The 19,932-nt window shown below is 41.5% G+C and overlaps 2 protein-coding genes across 2 annotated transcripts in view; one reads left to right on the top strand and one right to left on the bottom strand.

Moving 5' to 3' along the window:
* Positions 1 to 19,932, top strand: part of LOC134610317 (zinc finger protein 239-like) — a 94,294-nt gene that overhangs the window by 10,475 nt on the left and 63,887 nt on the right. The gene's annotated exons all lie outside the window — the stretch shown is intronic.
* The window catches only part of SAMHD1 (SAM and HD domain containing deoxynucleoside triphosphate triphosphohydrolase 1), a 37,607-nt gene continuing 27,134 nt past the window's right edge, over positions 9,460 to 19,932 (bottom strand). The window contains exons 10-16 of the mRNA XM_063453262.1: positions 19,813 to 19,904; positions 19,189 to 19,304; positions 18,306 to 18,445; positions 14,809 to 14,904; positions 10,627 to 10,731; positions 9,889 to 10,026; positions 9,460 to 9,791 (exon numbers count right to left, since the gene is read on the bottom strand). Of these exons, the coding sequence (XP_063309332.1) occupies positions 9,648 to 9,791; positions 9,889 to 10,026; positions 10,627 to 10,731; positions 14,809 to 14,904; positions 18,306 to 18,445; positions 19,189 to 19,304; positions 19,813 to 19,904 (831 nt within the window). The 3' untranslated portion in view covers positions 9,460 to 9,647. The remainder of the gene's footprint in view (positions 9,792 to 9,888; positions 10,027 to 10,626; positions 10,732 to 14,808; positions 14,905 to 18,305; positions 18,446 to 19,188; positions 19,305 to 19,812; positions 19,905 to 19,932) is intronic.

The raw sequence follows: 19,932 nt of genomic DNA, 5'->3' as shown, positions 1-19,932 counted from the left end.
ACCATGATTGATGCTGAAACAGAAATTATTCCTTTTAAAACCAGAACCAAGGGGGCGGGACTTGAGCTCCATACTGGCAGGTTGCACATAGTTTAAGAAAGATCAGGCAGGAGCTAAAGCTATGTTTAAAATCAAGCTGTTCAAGACGAAAATTTCTCAAAGCGTGGCTCAGACCTACAGAAAGCAGATCTACACCCTTCACACACTGCTTCTGGCCTGGTTCTACGTGAGCTTCTGCTGAATTTATTATTACCCGCATCTGAGGCGTACTGGGGTAGGTGCACGGAAGGTCAGGAGAAGCGGCCAGTCTTCTGGTTCTGAAAGCCCTCCTCACAGCGGACGACCCACAGCCCCATTAGGACTAGTGGGTGATATCCTGGTCCCAACTGGGAGAGCTAGTGTCCCTGCCATAGCTACTTGCTACACTATCATGCAGCGTGTCCAATATGGCCTCTGCACTGAAGCCTTCACAGATCCAGGGAGGGACCAACATGGAAGGAAAGATTTGAAATTAAGTTTGAGATGCTTTGCCAGGTATTCTGGCAACACAAACAGCCGATCCACCACCTCTGCCTTGCCTGTTGCACTACTAACCCAAGCCAACGACTCGACGCACAGCATGTTATCTGGGCCGGGGACCCATGTGGAAGTACCTCCACCTAAAAAGTTCTTTGTGCACAGAAGCTTTTTCAAGTCCGCGATCCTGCCACCGTGAGTAGGGGGATCCCTGGACAAAAGGCTCCCACCAAAGCCTGGGCTAGAGGAGAAGCGGAGTTGTGGCATTGCGGATTTAGTCCTATACGCTTAAATAGAGCACAACAAAATCTCAGGCATGGTGTGGAGATGGAGAGAAGAAACCTACCTGACAGACTGGATTAACCCAACCATCTGGCCTACCTGTGGTGTCCGATGACTCCGGGCATCTGTGCTCATTTTGGTTTTTCACGTTATGTCTTATAGTTTCTACCCAGTGGTATCACAGCTTGTTGTTATTGTTATTTGACCTAGATGTTTTAACCCTTTTATAATGCGTGGCCTTTCCCAGAAGCTACAATTATTATAGCCCAACATTGAAAATCATACTTACCTAGAGGCTCCTAGTCTGAAACGCGATGTCTGAGCAAATGGCCTGAACATCTTACTACTTACATGTTAGCATGGAGTTATTGGCATGTCTATCATAAGCTAGATAAAAAGTGAAGCATGCTATTACTTTTGTTTGACCACCACACATGCCAGTTTAACACGACCTTTTATTACTAACCATACTTACCTTCTGGCATGAAAAGCACCATATCCTGTTCACTTATAAAAAAAAAAAAAAAAAAAAATGTGCAATTTATTCCTGTCATGATACAGTTTGCTTTGATATGCCTGTTACTGCTATCATGGCACGGCAGGCTTGTTTGTAATCCCTTTTGCACACAAAAAATAATGAATCTTTTTTTTTTTTTTTTTTTTTAAACCAAACACCAGAGCCAAATCATTATACAAGCAACAGCCTGATGCAAGTAATCTATTCTATTTTGACCAGCAGCCAACCTCAAATATATTAATTTTGGCACAAAATTAAGATTTTCATCATATCAAGTAAACAGTATTATACACATTGCTATATTTATCTAGTCGATTACAAGGCAAAATATTACTGGCAATATTTAGAGCAATGATACCGCACTCACTCAAATATTATAACAGTACAACTCATAAGATGCACTAAAAGTTTTTCTTTATTTTTGTGCAATAAAAGCAAAAGATAAAATTACAAATAATTCTCCCCTCCCACTTGGGGAATATGCCTAAATAAAGGGCGATTCCAATAATATCAGTGCCTACAAGTGCCACAATGAATCCAATGTTCCTAATGTGATAATATGTACAGATATAATATTTGGAAGAATTGCTCCAAATCAGATATTAACGTCTCTGCATTTCTCAGGGAATGCGATTCCAAAAAAGGAAGTTTTTATCTTTCAAAGTTCTTGGTATGCCTTTATGTACTCCACGGTAATAAATATACTTAACCAGCACAAAATGGAAAACAAAACATTTTGTTGGAAAAATGCCTTGTTTTCATTATTTTGTACAAAAAAAAACCCCAAAAACAAATGCTGTGTGTACACTCTTCAATAAGAAATTAACCCCCCCCCCAAAAAAAACCCAAAACCTGCCAGCTAGCATATATGTAGCTTACAAAAAGGTTAACAGTTTTACGAGTTTGTATGATAAAGTGTTACTTTAACCCTTTGGAGCAGGGTGATTTTTCTGCCCTTTTGGGCACTATGGAAGAGGTTCCCTCACTCCAATTGCACCAAAATCTGAAAACAAACTTACCTGGAATCCAATCGTACATAGAACCAGAAGCAATATAATGAAACATATTAAAGCAACATGTCAGTCAGTCTTGTAAATCAAGAGTTAAATTTGAATGTAAGTAAGTCCTGCGTGAGGCTGCTCCACATGGTCATGTTACCCCAACAAGGTGCTACAGGAGTGCTTCTGAACAGGAGAAAACATTTGCAGCAAAACTACATGCAGCATTGCTTCAAAGACTTAAAAATGTAATCAGTAATTTTACAAATCTTCACACCGTGATTGTATAGTTGTATTTGCACCCCATTTCCATAGCTCTCCTTTATTCACTTCTCTCATATGTTTACATATGGTTCTTCCTGACATAGCGATGGTTAAGACCTGACTTATGGGTCTGTGAGAAGTTAAGACATATGAATAACATTAATACACAGATGGACATAGAAAAAACAGACTAACCTTCCTGAAAATGAAAAACTCAAGTACAGCTCAGCTACATGCCCTTATCTACAATGCATACATACAATATACATCTAGAGTAAACAATGTGATATAGGACTTCTAAAAGAGCTGTATTGTTTGGATAATATTATAAAATCATACAATACCTTTAAGATAAAAGTTAGAACAATTATTAACCTACACTACTGTATACTAGGACACGTTGCAGACAGTAGTAAAGTGAATGTTGGTGTCATTGAGAACACAGGCATTCCAATTCAAGAACAATAAGTGCTCTATGAGGTCAGCACTGCTCTACGGAAAAAGTTAATCATGAGAAGCAAAATGCCACCATGATTCATGGGCAACATGCACCTTCCTTAATAACTCTGCGTGCTCTAAATAACTCATACTAAATCTCCCATAATGTTTGCAAAGCATCATCTACTGCACTAAGAGCTTATTGATTGAACTTAAAATTGTGGGGAATTGAAAACTGGCATTACCCATTTTAGGATCAATCACAAAAATTGGAAGGTTATCTGTATTTTACAAAACAGTTCTAAATCATACAACATAAAGAGAGGAAAAAGATCATATAAAAGCTTTCAACATTTTTATTTGCCAATCTTAAACAGTGTTTATTCTATACAAATATATACTATATAAACAGCAAATGATAGAAAATTGCCTAATTGTTATATTTAGTATAGATCTATTTTATGGAAAAAACAAACATGATTTTAAAGGTGCACTGAAGCACCATAAACACTACAGCTCATTGCATTGGCTATGAACGCATAGCCCAATCCCTCTACAGCAAAATTACACATATTTGCAAGCTCAAGTATGTCTGACCTTGTATAACATCAACCAGAATGCTGAAGGTGAGTTATGCCAGCATTCCCATCAAAACGTTTTGTTTTTTTAACTTTACCAGTGTATTTGCAGAGGAGTGGGGCAATGAATGCTACGGCCATCCACTTGTTTTATCAAAAAAATCCCAAACAGACTACAAAATAAAATAAAATCATGAGAAGCACAGCCTGCACCCCAATAACCCCATAACTACCAAAATGCGTTGTAGTGTTGATGGTACTTCGATTACTTTGTTAAGCACAGCTTCAACAATGATTACATAACTCAATGCAGTGATCAATAAGCCCGTTCAGATGTACTCTGTACATTGTGATGGACGCCAACTGGACATTATTGTAACTTGACAATGATAAATTATACAGGTTACAGTGTGAATCCAAAGTACGCCTATTTGACAAGAGTAAACTGTACAGTAGAAAAAAGGTCCAGGATCTCAATGTTATCCTACTGCAATATAACTGGCTCTTCATCATTACGACCTTCACTTTAGCCTGTTTGGCAGCTCACTGGGCTATTAAAAACCAGTGCTAGTCCACGCATTGCTTAAATACTATTGCTTGTTCAGAATTACAGCCAACACAAGCCAGAGATTTCCAAATAAACATTGGACATTAAGTAAAATAACTTGAACACAAAACATTTAAAACATTATTTATGACTGGCTACAATGCAACTGCCAACTAGAGTTCAAGGAGAAAGTTGTATCCATAAGGTCATAAGACAATATAAAGCAAGTGACCCCGATTTTTCTTGCAGTGAAAGATTATGTGGGGGGGGGGGGATATTTACATTTAGCATTCCAACAATTGTAATACCCATTGCAAATCCTCAAATCAAGAGTCTCTTATTCAGTTAAAGGTTTTATCCCCCCTAAACCAGCAGGACATATATAACATTGCATATATACAAAGTTTGAGTTTGTAAGTTCAATGGGAGGGCAATTTCACATTAAGGTCACTTATCCAAGTCTTTCTTTGTAAAGGAACACTCAAAGCACCAATGACACTACAGTGCTCTGTAGTGCTTATGGTGCCTGGACTCACTCCCTGATTAAGTAGACAAACCATTTGCACATGTTTTTACAACTTATGTGGGGTTTGTTAGGCATAAACACCTGTGTAGCTGGAAGCTCCTGCAAAGAGCTATCATTTGCAACAATAAAAGCCAAGTCCTGCTGTGCAAGGTTGGCGGCTCATTTATTGAAAGTCAAATGATTGCGCTCAGCCAATGAGAAGTTCTGCAACACTGGACAAGCTCAGTGCAGAATATATCCAGCAGCCCAGGAGTAGGTGACTGGCAGATCACAGGCAAGCTATCGAATCTCTGCATTTAGTTTGACTACTTATCTGGAGAGGGAACCAGGGCAACCATGGCACCACATTGACTACAGTGTGCTGCAGTGGTTAGAATGCTCATTTAAGGTTTCTAGTATAGCATGTTGAAGAAGTGTTAAAAGTGAAAAAAACATTTTGTCTAGTCAATAGCAGGCGAAAAGATCATATATTAAGAACTGGAACAAATACACTGAGTGGGTATGGTCAAAAGGTTATAAAACTACCAATTTTAATAGAAACTAGCACAGAAATCCATCCCCATCTGCCACTCAGCCAGCCAGGAAGGTTTTCATCCACTTCTGTCCCCACCACAGAGTGAACTGAAGTGGCAGATGCACTGCCTACAGCTCACTGACAAGCATTGTAAAGCTAGGATTGAGTGCATGTGCGCAGCAGCAGCAGCACAGAGGCTTCTGACTGGTCAGCTAACTCGAACAGACAAAGTCTGTGCTGGGGGAAAGAAAGGTGGGCTTGCAAAGGCTACAGACAGCAGGTCTGCATTCTTTGCATGTGGTTTCCACAATTACCCCGCCAAGAAAAATCATGTACGTGTACACTTTTTTGTTGATCTATCTATGAAATGGTTAAAGGAGGACTACAGTGCCAGGAAAACAAACTTTTTCATGGCACTATAGGGTTATTAAGGTCCCCCCCCCTCTCCCCCTTCAGCCACTTACCTTAATCCAGCGCCGGGCTCCCACGACATCTCCTCCCCATGCAGACATCCGCTCCGAATGCGCAACAAGAGTTGCGCATGCATTCAAACCACTATAGAAAAGCATTACTCAATGCTTTCCCCTATGGACATCCAGCATCATCTCAGTTTGATTTTCACACTGAGAATCGCAGAAGCGGCCTCCCTGGCTGCCATGGAGACAGCCACTACAGGCTAGATTAACCCTCAATGTAAACATAGCTATGTTTACAGCTGCAGGGTTAAAACTAGGGGGACCAGGCACCCAGACCACTTTATTGAGCTGAAATGGTTTGGGTGCCTATAGTGGTCCTTTAAAATAAAAAATAAAAATTGTGAAAATTAAAGGAACACTCCTTTGATTTTCACTGACATTTAAAGACAAACACAAATATGGGTATACACATTACTGCCTTAAAAGATTATCAAGCAATCTCTCTCGTTACTGACAACAGTAGTATATGGGTATCAAACATTTGACTACATTTCTATTGTAGAATATGAACTAATTTGGCAAGACATATCTCCAAACGGTCATCTATTGTGCAACAGCACATGACTCTTGGGAATTTGAAGAGACATCCAAGGTTTCTAGATGCGTAGTCTAACTGTAAAAACTATTTTATAACTTTCCAAATAAGCGAAAACCAAACATTGCACAAAACACTTTCATGTAAACAATATGACTGGATGTCCGCTGATCTGAGCAAGGCATTCAAACAAGTATATTTTTATTAGCCACTTTAGCTACTCAGGTTACAAAATTAAACTTGCACGCTTGTAGGCTTACTCCAAGCAGCATTGTCACTTCAGTGTGATTAAGTGGTCATTTTGCTTGGAGTATTTACGTGCAGCGTTTCACAGAGAAATACAGCATCCTGCTGCCGGAGATGCAACTTCTCCTTCAGCAACATCATTAGTCAGCCTGGAAGTTCTAATTAATGTGAATTATCTGCATAATTGGGCATCGGTCCTCTTACCCATCCTACTTTACTTCCCCAACCCATCAGTAAGGGGAAGTGACATTACCAGAGGACTGGGCCCCATGGAGAACATTGCTATGGTGCGGGAAATGGAACCAAACCGGAAATTTGTTTTCAATTTCGCTGCAACTCTACCGTTTATGAGCTACTGAATTAGGCAAGTTTTGAGATTCAACAGATTTGAAATTTAAATAGAATTACTGAATTTACAGTTTGTGAGTAGCCGAATGTTTAACGTTCACCAAGGCTGAAAGTTAAAGGGATTTCCATTCTTGCCTTTTCTATATAGCACATAATCTACAAATACTAAATCAAAAACAAAAAATGACAAGGTGTCACTGGAGATGGAAGGAAGTTCTAAAATGATTGACAAATGTTCTGAGGAACCATGTTGCCGGATGTAAAAAATAAAATAAAAAATTATATATATATATATATATTCTAGGGTGAAGCATCATCCACAATGACTAGAGTGCAGCATTGTAATTTGCACTATGGCACGGGGTAAATCTATACTTCTTTTGCAGCCATCATTTTTGAAGAGGTAGAAGTAAGCTTTAGGCAACTAAAAAGGAACTTGTATCCAATACAGCTCCATACTTCCGGGAAACAGAATCAAGCTTCAATGAAATAAAATAACCAACTATACATTCTTTGTGTTAACACTGTTCACTTTAAGATGTTCCAACTTGAACATCAGGAAAGCATGTTAAATCACGGCTATACACTGGGTGCAAATATGGATATAGGAGTACAGAGCTGTGATTTGTTGCCATAACTGAAAACACTTTGGTTGTACCTCCAGGGGCTTGATTTGAATCTAGTGAATTGTTCTGTATAAGCTACCAAGTGGACTTATCCCTGGCCACGTTTGGTCAGTCCCAACCACTATACACTATATAAATAAGATCAGTTCTAGTGATTGAACAGAATTTGATTTTAATCCTTCCATTAACCAGAAATAACTTAATTCTGATATTTGCAGGAGTGAAAACCAACTTAATAAAACAAATTTAACTTGCCCTATAAATTATTTTTTTAAACCCTAACGTTTGAAAATAGTCAATACTGTTGTATATAAACAAACATCTAGCACAGTGGTTCCCAAACATTTTAGGTTTAAGGCGCCCGTAATACTTCAATATTTTTCCAAGGCGCCCCAAGTCAAACAAATTTCTAGGTTATATACATGTACAGCATATACTGGGCCCCTGTTCAGCAGAAATATTTCCCTGTCAAAGGCAGATCCAGAACCTAATCTTGGGAGGGGGACTGGTAGATTACTTAAAGAAACAATCCAGGCACAAGAAGCACTACAGAACTCTGTAGTGGTTACGGTGCTCGTGTGTGTGTGTACACAGTACGTGTCTATGGGGGCAGTGTGTGTGTGTGAGGGGGTACAGTGCACGTCTATGGGGGGCAGTGCGTGTGAGGGTTACAGTGCACGTCTATGGGGGCAGTGCGTGTGAGGGTTACAGTGCACGTCTATGGGGGGCAGTGCGTGTGAGGGTTACAGTGCACGTCTATGGGGGGCAGTGCGTGTGAGGGTTACAGTGCACGTCTATGGGGGGCAGTGCGTGTGAGGGTTACAGTGCACGTTTATGGGGGGCAGTGCGTGTGAGGGTTACAGTGCACGTTTATGGGGGGCAGTGCGTGTGAGGGTTACAGTGCACGTCTATGGGGGGCAGTGCGTGTGAGGGTTACAGTGCACGTTTATGGGGGCAGTGCGTGTGAGGGTTACAGTGCACGTCTATGGGGGGCAGTGCGTGTGAGGGTTACAGTGCACGTTTATGGGGCAGTGCGTGTAAGGGTTACAGTGCACGTCTATGGGGGCAGTGCGTGTGAGGGCTACAGTGCACGTCTATGGGGGGCAGTGCGTGTGAGGGCTACAGTGCACGTCTATGGGGGGCAGTGCGTGTGAGGGCTACAGTGCACGTCTATGGGGGGCAGTGCGTGTGAGGGCTACAGTGCACGTCTATGGGGGGCAGTGCGTGTGTGTGTGTGTGTGTGTGTGTGTGTGTGTAGGGAGGGCGGGGGGAGGGAAAGAGTTATTGTGGGTCTGTGGGGGTAGGAGGGGAGACTAAAATAAATATAAAATATATATTGATATATTGCAGAGGAAAGAGAGGCATGGTTCCCAGTGCTATAATCAGATGATCATAGCACCATTGAGAACATTTCGCAGCACCCCTGTGGGGTTTGGGAACACAGTTTGGAAACCACTGATCTTGTAAGATTATATACCCAAGTGATAAGTAAAGCCGATGTAGCCAAACTTACGGCTTAAATTTGACATCCACTTTGATTCACAACACTTTTCACTTTAGTAAATAACTGTGTAGATGTTTCTAACAGCCTATAATTTGACAGTTGTTCGTGAACTGTCACAATTTACACATAATATTGAGACCTGGTTGTGCAATTACAAAAACAAAAAATAGAAAAAAAATTAAAAATAGATTTAAAAAAAAATGAGAAATAAAATGAGTCTTCATGATTCAACTGCCCAATTTTAGCCCCTCATATACGAGTATGCAAAGCCTTTCACCAGCAATTTGCATACCAATACAGGAGCTCCAGGTTCCATTAATAGATACATTCACAGTATGCTCTAGTGCAGAATTAGCAAACATTTAGCATGAACTATATTTTCCCATGTTCCATCAAGGTCAACGATCACTGCACTGAGTAACCAAATGGGGGATGGATACCACAATCTGGTATGTGTATGAAAATACACAAAATTATGTGGTTTTTTAAAAAAAATCTAAAAATATATATATATATATATATATATATATAAAACGTTTTTGGTTTGTTTTTTGGAAGCATTAGCAAGTCTTTTGTCACAATTCTTAAATCTAGGAGACTGAACGAGAAAAATCACAGATATCCTGTTACAATGTCCACAGTACTCCTGCAGAAGGCTCTGTAGATCATGGTTGAAGGAACAAACTGAAGAACCATAACATTCTCATTCTAAACAATTTTCCTGGAGGAGTATTACTTTACAAAAAGTTTGGTCCTAGATTTCATTGCATCTGCCCTCCTCTGTTGTAGTTCATGGCCATCCTCTTCATCATCATCATCATCATTGACCCAGCTGGCCTTCAGTGGAGTCATGTCTGGAGCAATTACATCTCCATCCTGCAAAAACAAATGGTGGTCCTCTCAGTTGTGGTACTCCTGTGATCCCTGGCTTCTTTTCAATTACAGAAGGCTACACACAATTACAGTAACAAACCTGAGGTTTTGAGAAGTCCCTGTTCATGCACCACTGGATGAAATATCTCTTCGCCGCTTCAAGGCTCTTTTGATCGGCTAGCTTGCAGTAAACACGTATAATTTGCTCAGCAAATTTCTCTGGCAACAGCTGTGAGACCTTTTAGAAAGTTACAAGACATTTAAAATATTACTATTTTAGTATAGGCTACAAATATGTAGAAAATAGGACATTCTAAAAAAATAGATGGAAGTAGTATTTATAATGATAGCAAAACAAATATAAAGTTCAGCTACCTACATTTTTTTTTATTATCATCCGGTTTATCAGACATAAGGTAAAAATCGAGAAACAGCCTAATTCCATGTAGATTGTATTTATTATTTTTTTTTATATAAAACAATTCCAAAACCCATAATACCACTACCACACATTAGCCTATGCTCAACCGAGAATTAAAGGACTTATGGACAATATGGTTTAATACTACTCTACTTTGTGCAGTGCACAAAATACATGCACATTCAGAATAACACTGGCACAAAGTTAGTCTATCGGCTTAAAAGGGCGTTTCGTGCAATCACACACTAGGTGCAATGTTTAGGCTGGATTACATATAGGTATAATGGCTAGTAGTCCATTGCTTATGTTTTTACTTCTGTATAATTGTTCTTTACATTACAAACAGTAGGGTGTAGCACATACCCCCTTTTTTCTCCCTTATCAATAGCCGCTCATTACACAGCACCTTGCACTAACCTGATCTTTTCTTATCTTTATAGCTTGCAGTGGGTCAGATTTGCAGTAAAAGCGCACGTTGTTGATGGGATTTTGCTCCTTCATCCCATAATCCATGTGAATCACCTGTATTTACAAACACAGCATCAGCTACATCTGAAGAAATTCAGCATGAAGATGATTTAAAGAGGTCTGGCAACATCATGGGCAAGACTGTATTGGTATACTTTAAAAAGGTGAGATATTCCATCTACACATTAAGCTAACCAAACCGATCTGCATAACTCGAACACAGTGAAATAGGGTTATAGAACCAAGTGATGTCTATGTTGAAAAGTTCGAATAACGTACGGATGGGACGGTAAATACTTTACCCTTATGTTCTGTACTCAATATACTGTGCGAGTATGATTAATGTATGCATTCCCAGGGTATTTCAAAAGGCATATTTTGAACCTTAGTGGGGGATCATTTTTCCGCTAGCTTGTACCAAGTGTAGGGGTAAGCATTTTTTCTGCTTTGACACACAGTGAGTTTGTACTGTGTATTTTGCAAACCCTATGTGTGCTACGGCAGTATAATACTTCCTATCTTGCTCAGCTATGTCGTCTGAGCACAGCAATACCCCCATATGTATCTTTGCCAGGTATATGCGGACATTGAAGGGGCACATATGAGACACAGCCATTTAAGTTTTTTCAAACTTTACATTTTTACGCTGTGTCCATATCCCACTTTGAAGTTTTTTTTGTAGGTTAATTATTCCAGCTACCCCATAAAGGCATACAATTTCTTAAAGAAGACACCTTAAGGTATTTCAAAAGACGTATTTTGAACCTCAGCATGAAATAATTTTTCTGCTTCCTTATACCAAGTGTAGTGGTAATAGGCATTTTTCTGCCTTTTTTACATACTGAATGAGTTTGTAATCTATATTTTGCAAACCTTATATGTGCTACAGCAGTATAATACATCATATGTTGCTCCGCTATATCATATGAGTACAGCAATACCTCCGTATGTACCTTTACCAGGTATATGACAACGTTGAAGGGGCACATTTGAGACACAGCCATTTAAGTTAGAATTTTTATGCTGGATCCATGCCCCACTTAAGTTTTTTTTTTTTTATTATTCATTTTCGTGCATCAGGATCACATTTTTATACATTTGTGCATTAAGTTTAGAGAGAATTTCGTGTGATATTTGCACCATTTTGGGTCAAGCATTAAACAGTTTGATACAACAGTAACATTTTTAAATATTTTTAGCGATCTAGGCAGAGATGTTCGACTGTTTTGTGTCATTGGGTTTCAGGTAAGGCATGGCTTGTTCTAACAATAGATATATTCAGTAGGCTTGGTGGTGATTGTAGAGGAGTTGGGCTGTTCGTGAGGGAGCAGGTGTGTTAGAGTCCAGCTCTGTGGGCTAGCCCTATGTGCTGAATTATGCATGGGTGCTTGTATGCCTTAGCGAAGTGGTGCTTGTTGTCTTGAGTGGTTATCTAGCTTGGGTGCCCCTGACCTAGGGGGCGGCATGGTGGCGTGGCGGACGCCAGGTGTTTGGCTTTGTAGTGTGTATGCTCTTGTTGCGTTGAGTTGCATGGGTCCCTATGTGGTTGGGTTGGTCATCCACTATCCTGTGTGTGTGTGTGTGTGTGTGTAGATCCTATATAATGGGGAGAAAAGAAAGAGGAAAATATGCGTTTGTACATGCAAACGCCTGACTATAAGTTAGTAAACATTAGGAACTCAAAGGCACGCGTGTGCAACAGTTATGTTGGCTAGTCTTGTGGCAGTTCACATCATTTATGGATCTGGGTGTTGCGACCCGCTGGGTCCCGGTTCAGACTGGGTGGTGCTCTCAGTGTCCAGTGTTGCCTCGAGCAGGCTCCGTTGTGGTGTAGTCGTTAGGTTAGACAGTCCCAGGGTGGCCAGGAGGGGAGATGCTTCTACTGAGGTCAATATATGGGTAGATCCCTCATGAGGTACCTCTAGGGTCCCGTTGGCGCCCCATCTGTAGGCGATGCCTGCTGATCGGAGTCGCGTGGTGAGCGGTCCATAGGATTTGCGCCATAAGAGGGTGGCTTTTGAGAGGTCTTGGAAGAACGTTAATGAAGAACCTTCAAACATTAGCGGTGTCTTTCCTTTCAGGCTCGCCAGTATGTGTAACTTGTCCTGCACTGTGACGCATCGGAGGAGGACGTCTCTGGCTGCTTTGTTCTTTAGGTGAGGGGGTCCTGGCAGACTGTATACCCCATCTATGATAATTTTCTTTACTGTTGCCGGTCTTCCATGGTTGACATTTTGACTGATAGGTAAGTTTGTTGTTGTTGTATTTGTTTAATAACTTCGCCCATCGTGTTCATGTGAGTGTGGACCGACACCACCTCCTTCTCCGTTAAGTCCCTTTTAGTGGTTGGAGCAGAGTCATCTGCCATTTCTATTAGTGGTGGCAGTTGTACTTGTGAGTGCCTGGGTGAGTCAGGTCTGGGCTGCGCTGGGGAGCGTGTCCCTTCAGGCTGTGCTGCTCGGGGGTGCCCCTGCGGGTCGGAGCTTGGCTTTGCCAGCGTGTGTGGCCTTTCAGGCTATGGCATTTGGGAGTGTCCAGGGTGGTCAGGCCTTAGCCTTATTGCTCTTGGCGCTGTGTCTGGCTGTCTTGTGGGGGGCTCCCCGTTTAAACTGGACACTGCTGGGTGAGGGCGGGCGTCTGGGTGTATTCCAGCTGGGCTGCTGTGGAAGCAGGCCTGGGTTAGGCTGGTTTGTGGAACATGGTTCCTATATCTCTGTCCCCGTTCATACCTTGCTGCCTTTGGGAGCGGCGCCCCATAGCTGGAGTGTGTTCCGGAGTGCCGGGTAGTTCCAGCTCGTACGGGTATTCCGTGTGTGCTGCAAGATGTCCGCACAGGATCTGCTCGAGGCCTAAGCATGGAGGTGTGCGGTAGGCCCCGGCTTTGCGTGTCCGCTTCTGCAGCCTTTGCGGCTGAAAGAACGGCATCGACCGGTGCGGCTTGTTCAGCTGCTGTCGTCTGGGTGTGCGTTGTGGCTGGATGGGTACAGGGTAGTTGGATAAATCGTGGATTTGATTTGTACGGTTAGGGAGCTATTGGAAATGGCGTCCGTTCATGTCAGGTTGCAGGCTCCGCCCCCCTTTGGAGTTTTTTTTTTTTTTTTTTAACTAGGTTGTGTTTTCCAATTACTTCACAAAGGCATACCATTTCCTAAAGAAGACACCCCAGGGTGTTTCAAAGGGCATATTTGAAACCTTAGCAAGGGATCATTTTTGCGCTAGCCTGTACCAAGTGTAGAGGTAATATGCATTTTCCCCCTTTTTAAAACATTTTTTAAACTTTTCAAAAGTTTTATTTAGCTTTTAACAACTTATTTTACCATTTTAAAACTTTGTTTAAACTTTTCAAAAGTTTTTTTTTTTACTTTTTATTGTTTTTCACTTTTAACCCCTAACTAACCTAACTGTAAATCCCCCAATTTCCCCACTAACTTCTACCCACCCTAGCTAAAATAAATATTTTTTAATATTTAAATGAATTAAATAAAAATTTAACCCTGGAGGACTCAAAAAAAAAAAAAAGTTAACATTTAGAGGTTAAAAATTGTTTTGTTTTTTTAAATCAGATAACAGTATTTTGATCACTGCAGGTGAGGGAGGGGGATTTTGTAACTTTTTTTTTTTTTTTTTTTTTACAGCCAGAGACAGATCAGCATTGATCTGTCTCTCTGCAGTTCACAGCTCACATGGAGCTGCAGGGAAACAGATCAGGTTTCACTGCAGCACGTGTGATCGCTCTGACTCCCGGTTGTAAAAAGTGAAACTGCCCATGGTAGTGTGCGCCTCCGATATGGAGACACACACTACAGGAAGATTAACCCCACGATTGCAGCAGTCAGGGGTTAATTTTCATTTTGAACTGAAATTTCCGTCCAGCGTCCTTAAGGGGTTAAAGTCTTCTGTGAAAGCCAGGACACAGGATGTATCTTGTGGTTAAGTTTGCAGCTATTTTATATCCAAGCGGTTTGGCAAATTATGTTATTTCTCATCTTAGAATAGTTTAACCCTTTCGTTGAATGCAGAAAAAACACACAGGCACCATTTGGTTTGTATGCTAGAGGATGAAGCTCTGAAAATTGGACAGTCTTTCAACTGGCAGCCAAACCCCATTTTGTTGACGTGTGGCATACTTACATCTACAACAAAATCTTCTGGATTAAGTTTAACATCACTTATGGATGTTTGTGGAATCGAATTAGCCAAGTCACCTGGTAAAGAATCATATTCATCCTGAAAAATAAACAAATAAAAATGTGTATATATATATATAAAAAAAAGTTCTAAAGAAATGGGGCAAAGTCTAAAAACAATCCATTGGAATCAAGGCGAATTGTTGTTTTGCATTCCATTTGTTTCCATGACGATTGTTCTGTATTTAACACCTTGCGCTCCAAACTTTCACTTTAAATATATGGTCAACTGTATTAATTAAATGAATACTCTTGTATCATAAAACATTTTAAAAGGTATAAGAAGACTAATGCACTACACTACACTTTGAAAGCTAGCTGGTTTAAAGTGAAAAAACGTTAGCGGTGTATTTTATAATTTGTGAACATTGGTTTTATACTTTTTTGGGATTACACGTTTTCCTACCTACTCTGCTCATTAATATCCTTGGTGGGGATGGTACCACCTATGCCTACGGAACGGAGCACCAGAGTGCTCAGCACACTGTAAGAAGTTTATGTGCCATTTATTTAATACGCTACGCTCTACAGCGTAGAAATAGCAACGGTCAGAATGATAGAAATACGGATAAAAGAACAAACAAAAGCGGGGGCGGGGCCGGACCGCGAGGCTGAATGGTAGCACACTGGCGTGGCTCCTGCAAAAGTCTCCAATTTTAAGCCCCTAAATATCACCCAAACGCTTACCTGGAGACCGGCAGCTGTCACCCGGCGTGAGAAGCCACCCCGGTCCCGGGGAGAGGCTCGCTGCGAAGTTCCAGTCCCTCGGAGGAGCGATCCCTGTCGCACAAGATGGGGGCCGCTCGGGCAGTGGGCTGGGTGGACGGCCGCCGCCCAGCTATCCTGCCCACCGGTGGAAGGCAGAAACGCGAGGCTAGGCGGGCCTGTCCCTGTCCCCCCCCCTCTGGACCGGCAGGGGTGATCCCGGTCCTCACCCTGAGGCCCATCGGAGTGCCACAACATCGGCGCTCTGAACAGCGATGGAACAAACCCAGTACATGGAGGCCGCTTCCAAAATGGCGGAGACCTCATGACAAGCGCTGCATGCACCCATCTACCCTGACGCCACACAAGCGGATTGCAGACTTGATCCCAGCGGGAGCAGCGCGTAAGTGCCGAGACCTCACTTACTTAACTTACTTAACCAACGAGCAGCAGCACGAACGCCTGGCAAGCCGGGGACTAACAATAACAGCGACAACCCTACCGCACACCGGCCTAACCTGCCACACTGCACAGCTCACCACAAGGGGGCCGCAACAAGGACTGACCACACGTAGCCGCCATGCTGCTCCTAGCAAACTGCTGGGACATCCCAAAGCAAGCACCCGACTGGACTACCCACAACGAGACCAGCTCCCTCCTCCAGCAGTACCCAAAGTACTACAAGTCTACAAGCATTAAAGCAGTCACCTACTCGTTGATCATGGAACAGTTACCCTGTATATGAAAAAGGAAGACCTGGCATAGAAACGCTGATCCTCACCTGGCTGGCATGGGATCTCCTTGGGGTGGACACTTTAAACTAACCTTTAGAGCTTATTATCTGTTGATACTGCCTATATGTCTCTCACATGTTTTTGTGTAATTTACACACTAGCATAAATGTAACCTAACATAACATGCAACGTTGCCAAGCATAACATGAACCTAATTGAATAGCTAAAATTACGATTGCACATGTCCTGTCTGCACCCTTTGTCACTCCTCTGCATATTCTTTCCTGACAAGTGCATTATGTTAACCCTACAACTTAACTTAACAATATGTGCAGTAACTATCTAGGCCATAAGCCTGTTAAACGTTGCTTTCTACCTTGCTTGTTTCTGCGCTAAAGTAAGACTTCAAACAATTATACTCCTTAAAAATTGTGCATGTTTTCTCACTGCCCTACTGCTTACAAGCTGTGTATTTTTTGTCTCCTGTCACAAGCTGTTGGGGCGTGACAAGTTGTATGTAATTATCTGCACTTCAAAAATAAAGAATTAAAAAAAAAAAAAAAAAGAACAAACAAAAGCAAAGTCAGGATTCCAGAAGTTCCCCAAGACAATAAACAAGCCAGGGTCAATATCATAAATTCAAGAGAGACTTACTAAACGTACTATACCAGTATCAAGGTAGATACCACAATAGGACACTGAATAAGGGCCTAAATAATCATTATACATGCTTAAAGCGGCACGGTCATGCCGAATCCAGTATTTTTTTAACCCCCCCTCCCGCCTCCACTACATCCAATTGACCCCCTAGTCACCCCCAAAGGCCCCTAAGCCCCCCACATTACCTATTTTTTATTCTTTATCTTCTGCCCCGATCTTTATTCAGGGCACGGCCATCTTTGTGTGGGTAGGTGAAGTCCCTGTGGGACACGTCATCTGCCCACACTAGATAGACTGAGATTCCCGCACATGCCCAGTGAAACACCTGGACATGCGAACGGGAATTTCACCTATTCATTCATTCATCAGACAGACGAATGAATGAATAGAAAGAAAAAAAAAAAATCAGACGAACAAACTAACACCGAGTATCAGTGTTCATTTGTTCGTTCAGTTTATTACAAGGAGGGAGCTACCGGCGTGCAGCTCCCTCCCTGTAATATGCAACTATAGAAGCGGCAGGGAGCAGTGCTCCCCACCACTTCATAAGCCCCCCAGGTCCCCCCCTCACTCTATGGGGGTCAATATGAACCGCATAATAGCACAAGGGAGATTAAAATCTCCCCAATGCCCCTACTCGCTATACCGCGAGTAGGGGCATGTCCACTAAACAGTGAGCAGCCTGTGGCTGCTTACTAAAAAAAAAATGGTAATAAGGGGGGGGGGGGGGGGACGGGACACGACCTACTGTCCTCCCCCCCCCGGCCCCCACCCCTGCGCGGTGGGTGGGGTCCCTAATAAAACAATAAGGGGGGGGGACCTACTGTTGAATTTTTTTCCAGAGTATATAGAACTGCATCTCAATTTCACCTTAAAAACTTAAAGTAACTTATCCTATATTCGTACATATACCAGACACACACCAATTTATTTACTTTAATTCACATAATTTTAAGTACATTCAAGGCTGTACACCTTACAACTTCTCTGCACGTGGACTCACGTTTTGCAAAACACACTTGCACTATCCTTTCCATTGACATAAAAATATAAGGAGTCAACTGCACCTTGGGTGTTCCCGTGTTAGTTACCACAAGACCAGGAGCCCAATATCCATCCATTGAACTGCCTCTCTGATGATGTGGAGATTAGAGCAATTTAATTATAATTGCAGACAATCTGGGGTGCACCCATTAATAATTTCAGTATACAATAATAATAATAATGACACTTCAATATGTGGAAGGCAAGAATAAGTGCCATTGATTTGATGTGAAGAACCAAAATATAAGAAACATGATCAAGGATGTAATTTCATGGGTGACACTATTTATTGCCTTACCGGTTTTATCCTGTTGCTAGAAGTAGGATGCGTCTGCCCCACGTACTTGTACAACTGGCGGAGTTCTACTTTGCGCAGGATGTCTCTGGATTCGGACAGTTTGGGATCGCATGAGTAAAGTATCTGCTGGAGAATGTTATCTGGAAATAGTGCAGTTAACCAGTTACAAGCTCATCTTTACACTGCACACTAAAGATAATTGTTACAGCACCGACAGACATTTTGGTCCAGGTAGATTGCTCTCTGAAATATACTCAATTATATTGGGTTTCCTTATTCCCTCCCTCCCCCCCTGAGATGGTATGGGCAATTAGAAAAGAAAAAATTAACCTGGAAACAAATAATGCATTGTTGGCAATTAAGGATAAGGTTGGGGTTAATTTCAGTCCAATTAGCAGTAAGTGTTGCCAGAACTCTAATTTTAATATTCACACTGATGGGCCTCTGCAGTATTTTTTGTATATTCATCGTTCTAAAAATTCACCCTCGGTAAACTGATCTAATTTCTGCAGCATTTGGATTTTAGTTATTGCAGGACAGCACTTTACATATTCTGATCATTATGTGCATCAATGAAAATATGGTGTATACAGAAATCCTATTTGTAGCTCACTTGATGGGGCATGTATATTTAGCTTAACTCCTCAGCTAAAACCAAAACCCATGCAATTTCAATACAAGCCCAATGCAGGTCCCAGGCAACTGGTCATAACACAACACACTACATCATACTGTAGATTTCATATACAAAAAAAAAAAAAAAAAAAGTGGTTTTCCAAAATAATGAATGCGCAGACAAACAAGGCAAAAAGCCACAAACCATTGCATTGTGACTCTGTATAGAACTGTAAACCTGGTAATTGTGATATTTTAAACAACCGACCTGTGAGCTTAGTATATGCCTCCATGTCGTCCACAGACCCAGAGATAGTATAAAATTTGCCGCCTGAGCCCTCTATTTTGAAGTGTGAGTCAGCTTTTAGGAAAGCATCTGTAATCCTAGTAAAAACAAAACAGAAAGAGTCAAGGTAACTCCTGTAAATCGACTCATTGTAGGTAAAATTGCAATTAAAAAAACCACATAAAACATCTAAAAATTGTAAAGGAGAACAAAGCCAGAATATTGATTAACTCCGGTCTCTCATCATTACATCTGAACGTTGGTTAACAGTTTATTACATTAAATAATCTACAGCTACAATGCAGGGATGTTTTGTGTACACATTAAGTCAGCAGCAGGACAGCAGTGGTGAAGATTGCTTCAGCTTTCAAGTACATGACACCAAGCAAACTCCGAAGACATACTTCAGCTTCTCTCTATCACATTGTAACCACAGGAAGTAGGCTGCAGGTTTATCTAATCATGTCGGAGCGGGCTCGCTGGTGAGCACTACACCACCAATCTAGATTATTGAATTGTGGAATGTGGCTCTTACATTCAAGCAACTGAAGTTTCACTAACCAGTGTTGTAAAATATGTCAAATAAAAACCTTTATTTCCACTTACATTGTTTCTATGATGTTGCCAACTTTGTGCTGGTATGCCCTTCGATGCAAACAGTTGCGCGTGTGAAACATGTCATACAGGTTCCCAACTTCCTATTGCAGGAAAAAAAAACTAATACAT

Source organism: Pelobates fuscus, chromosome 5 (genome assembly GCF_036172605.1).
Source record: "Pelobates fuscus isolate aPelFus1 chromosome 5, aPelFus1.pri, whole genome shotgun sequence".
Lineage (NCBI taxonomy): Eukaryota > Metazoa > Chordata > Amphibia > Anura > Pelobatidae > Pelobates > Pelobates fuscus.
The sequence above is the reverse complement of the archived record's forward strand: the minus strand, read 5'-3'. Positions and strand labels throughout refer to the sequence as shown.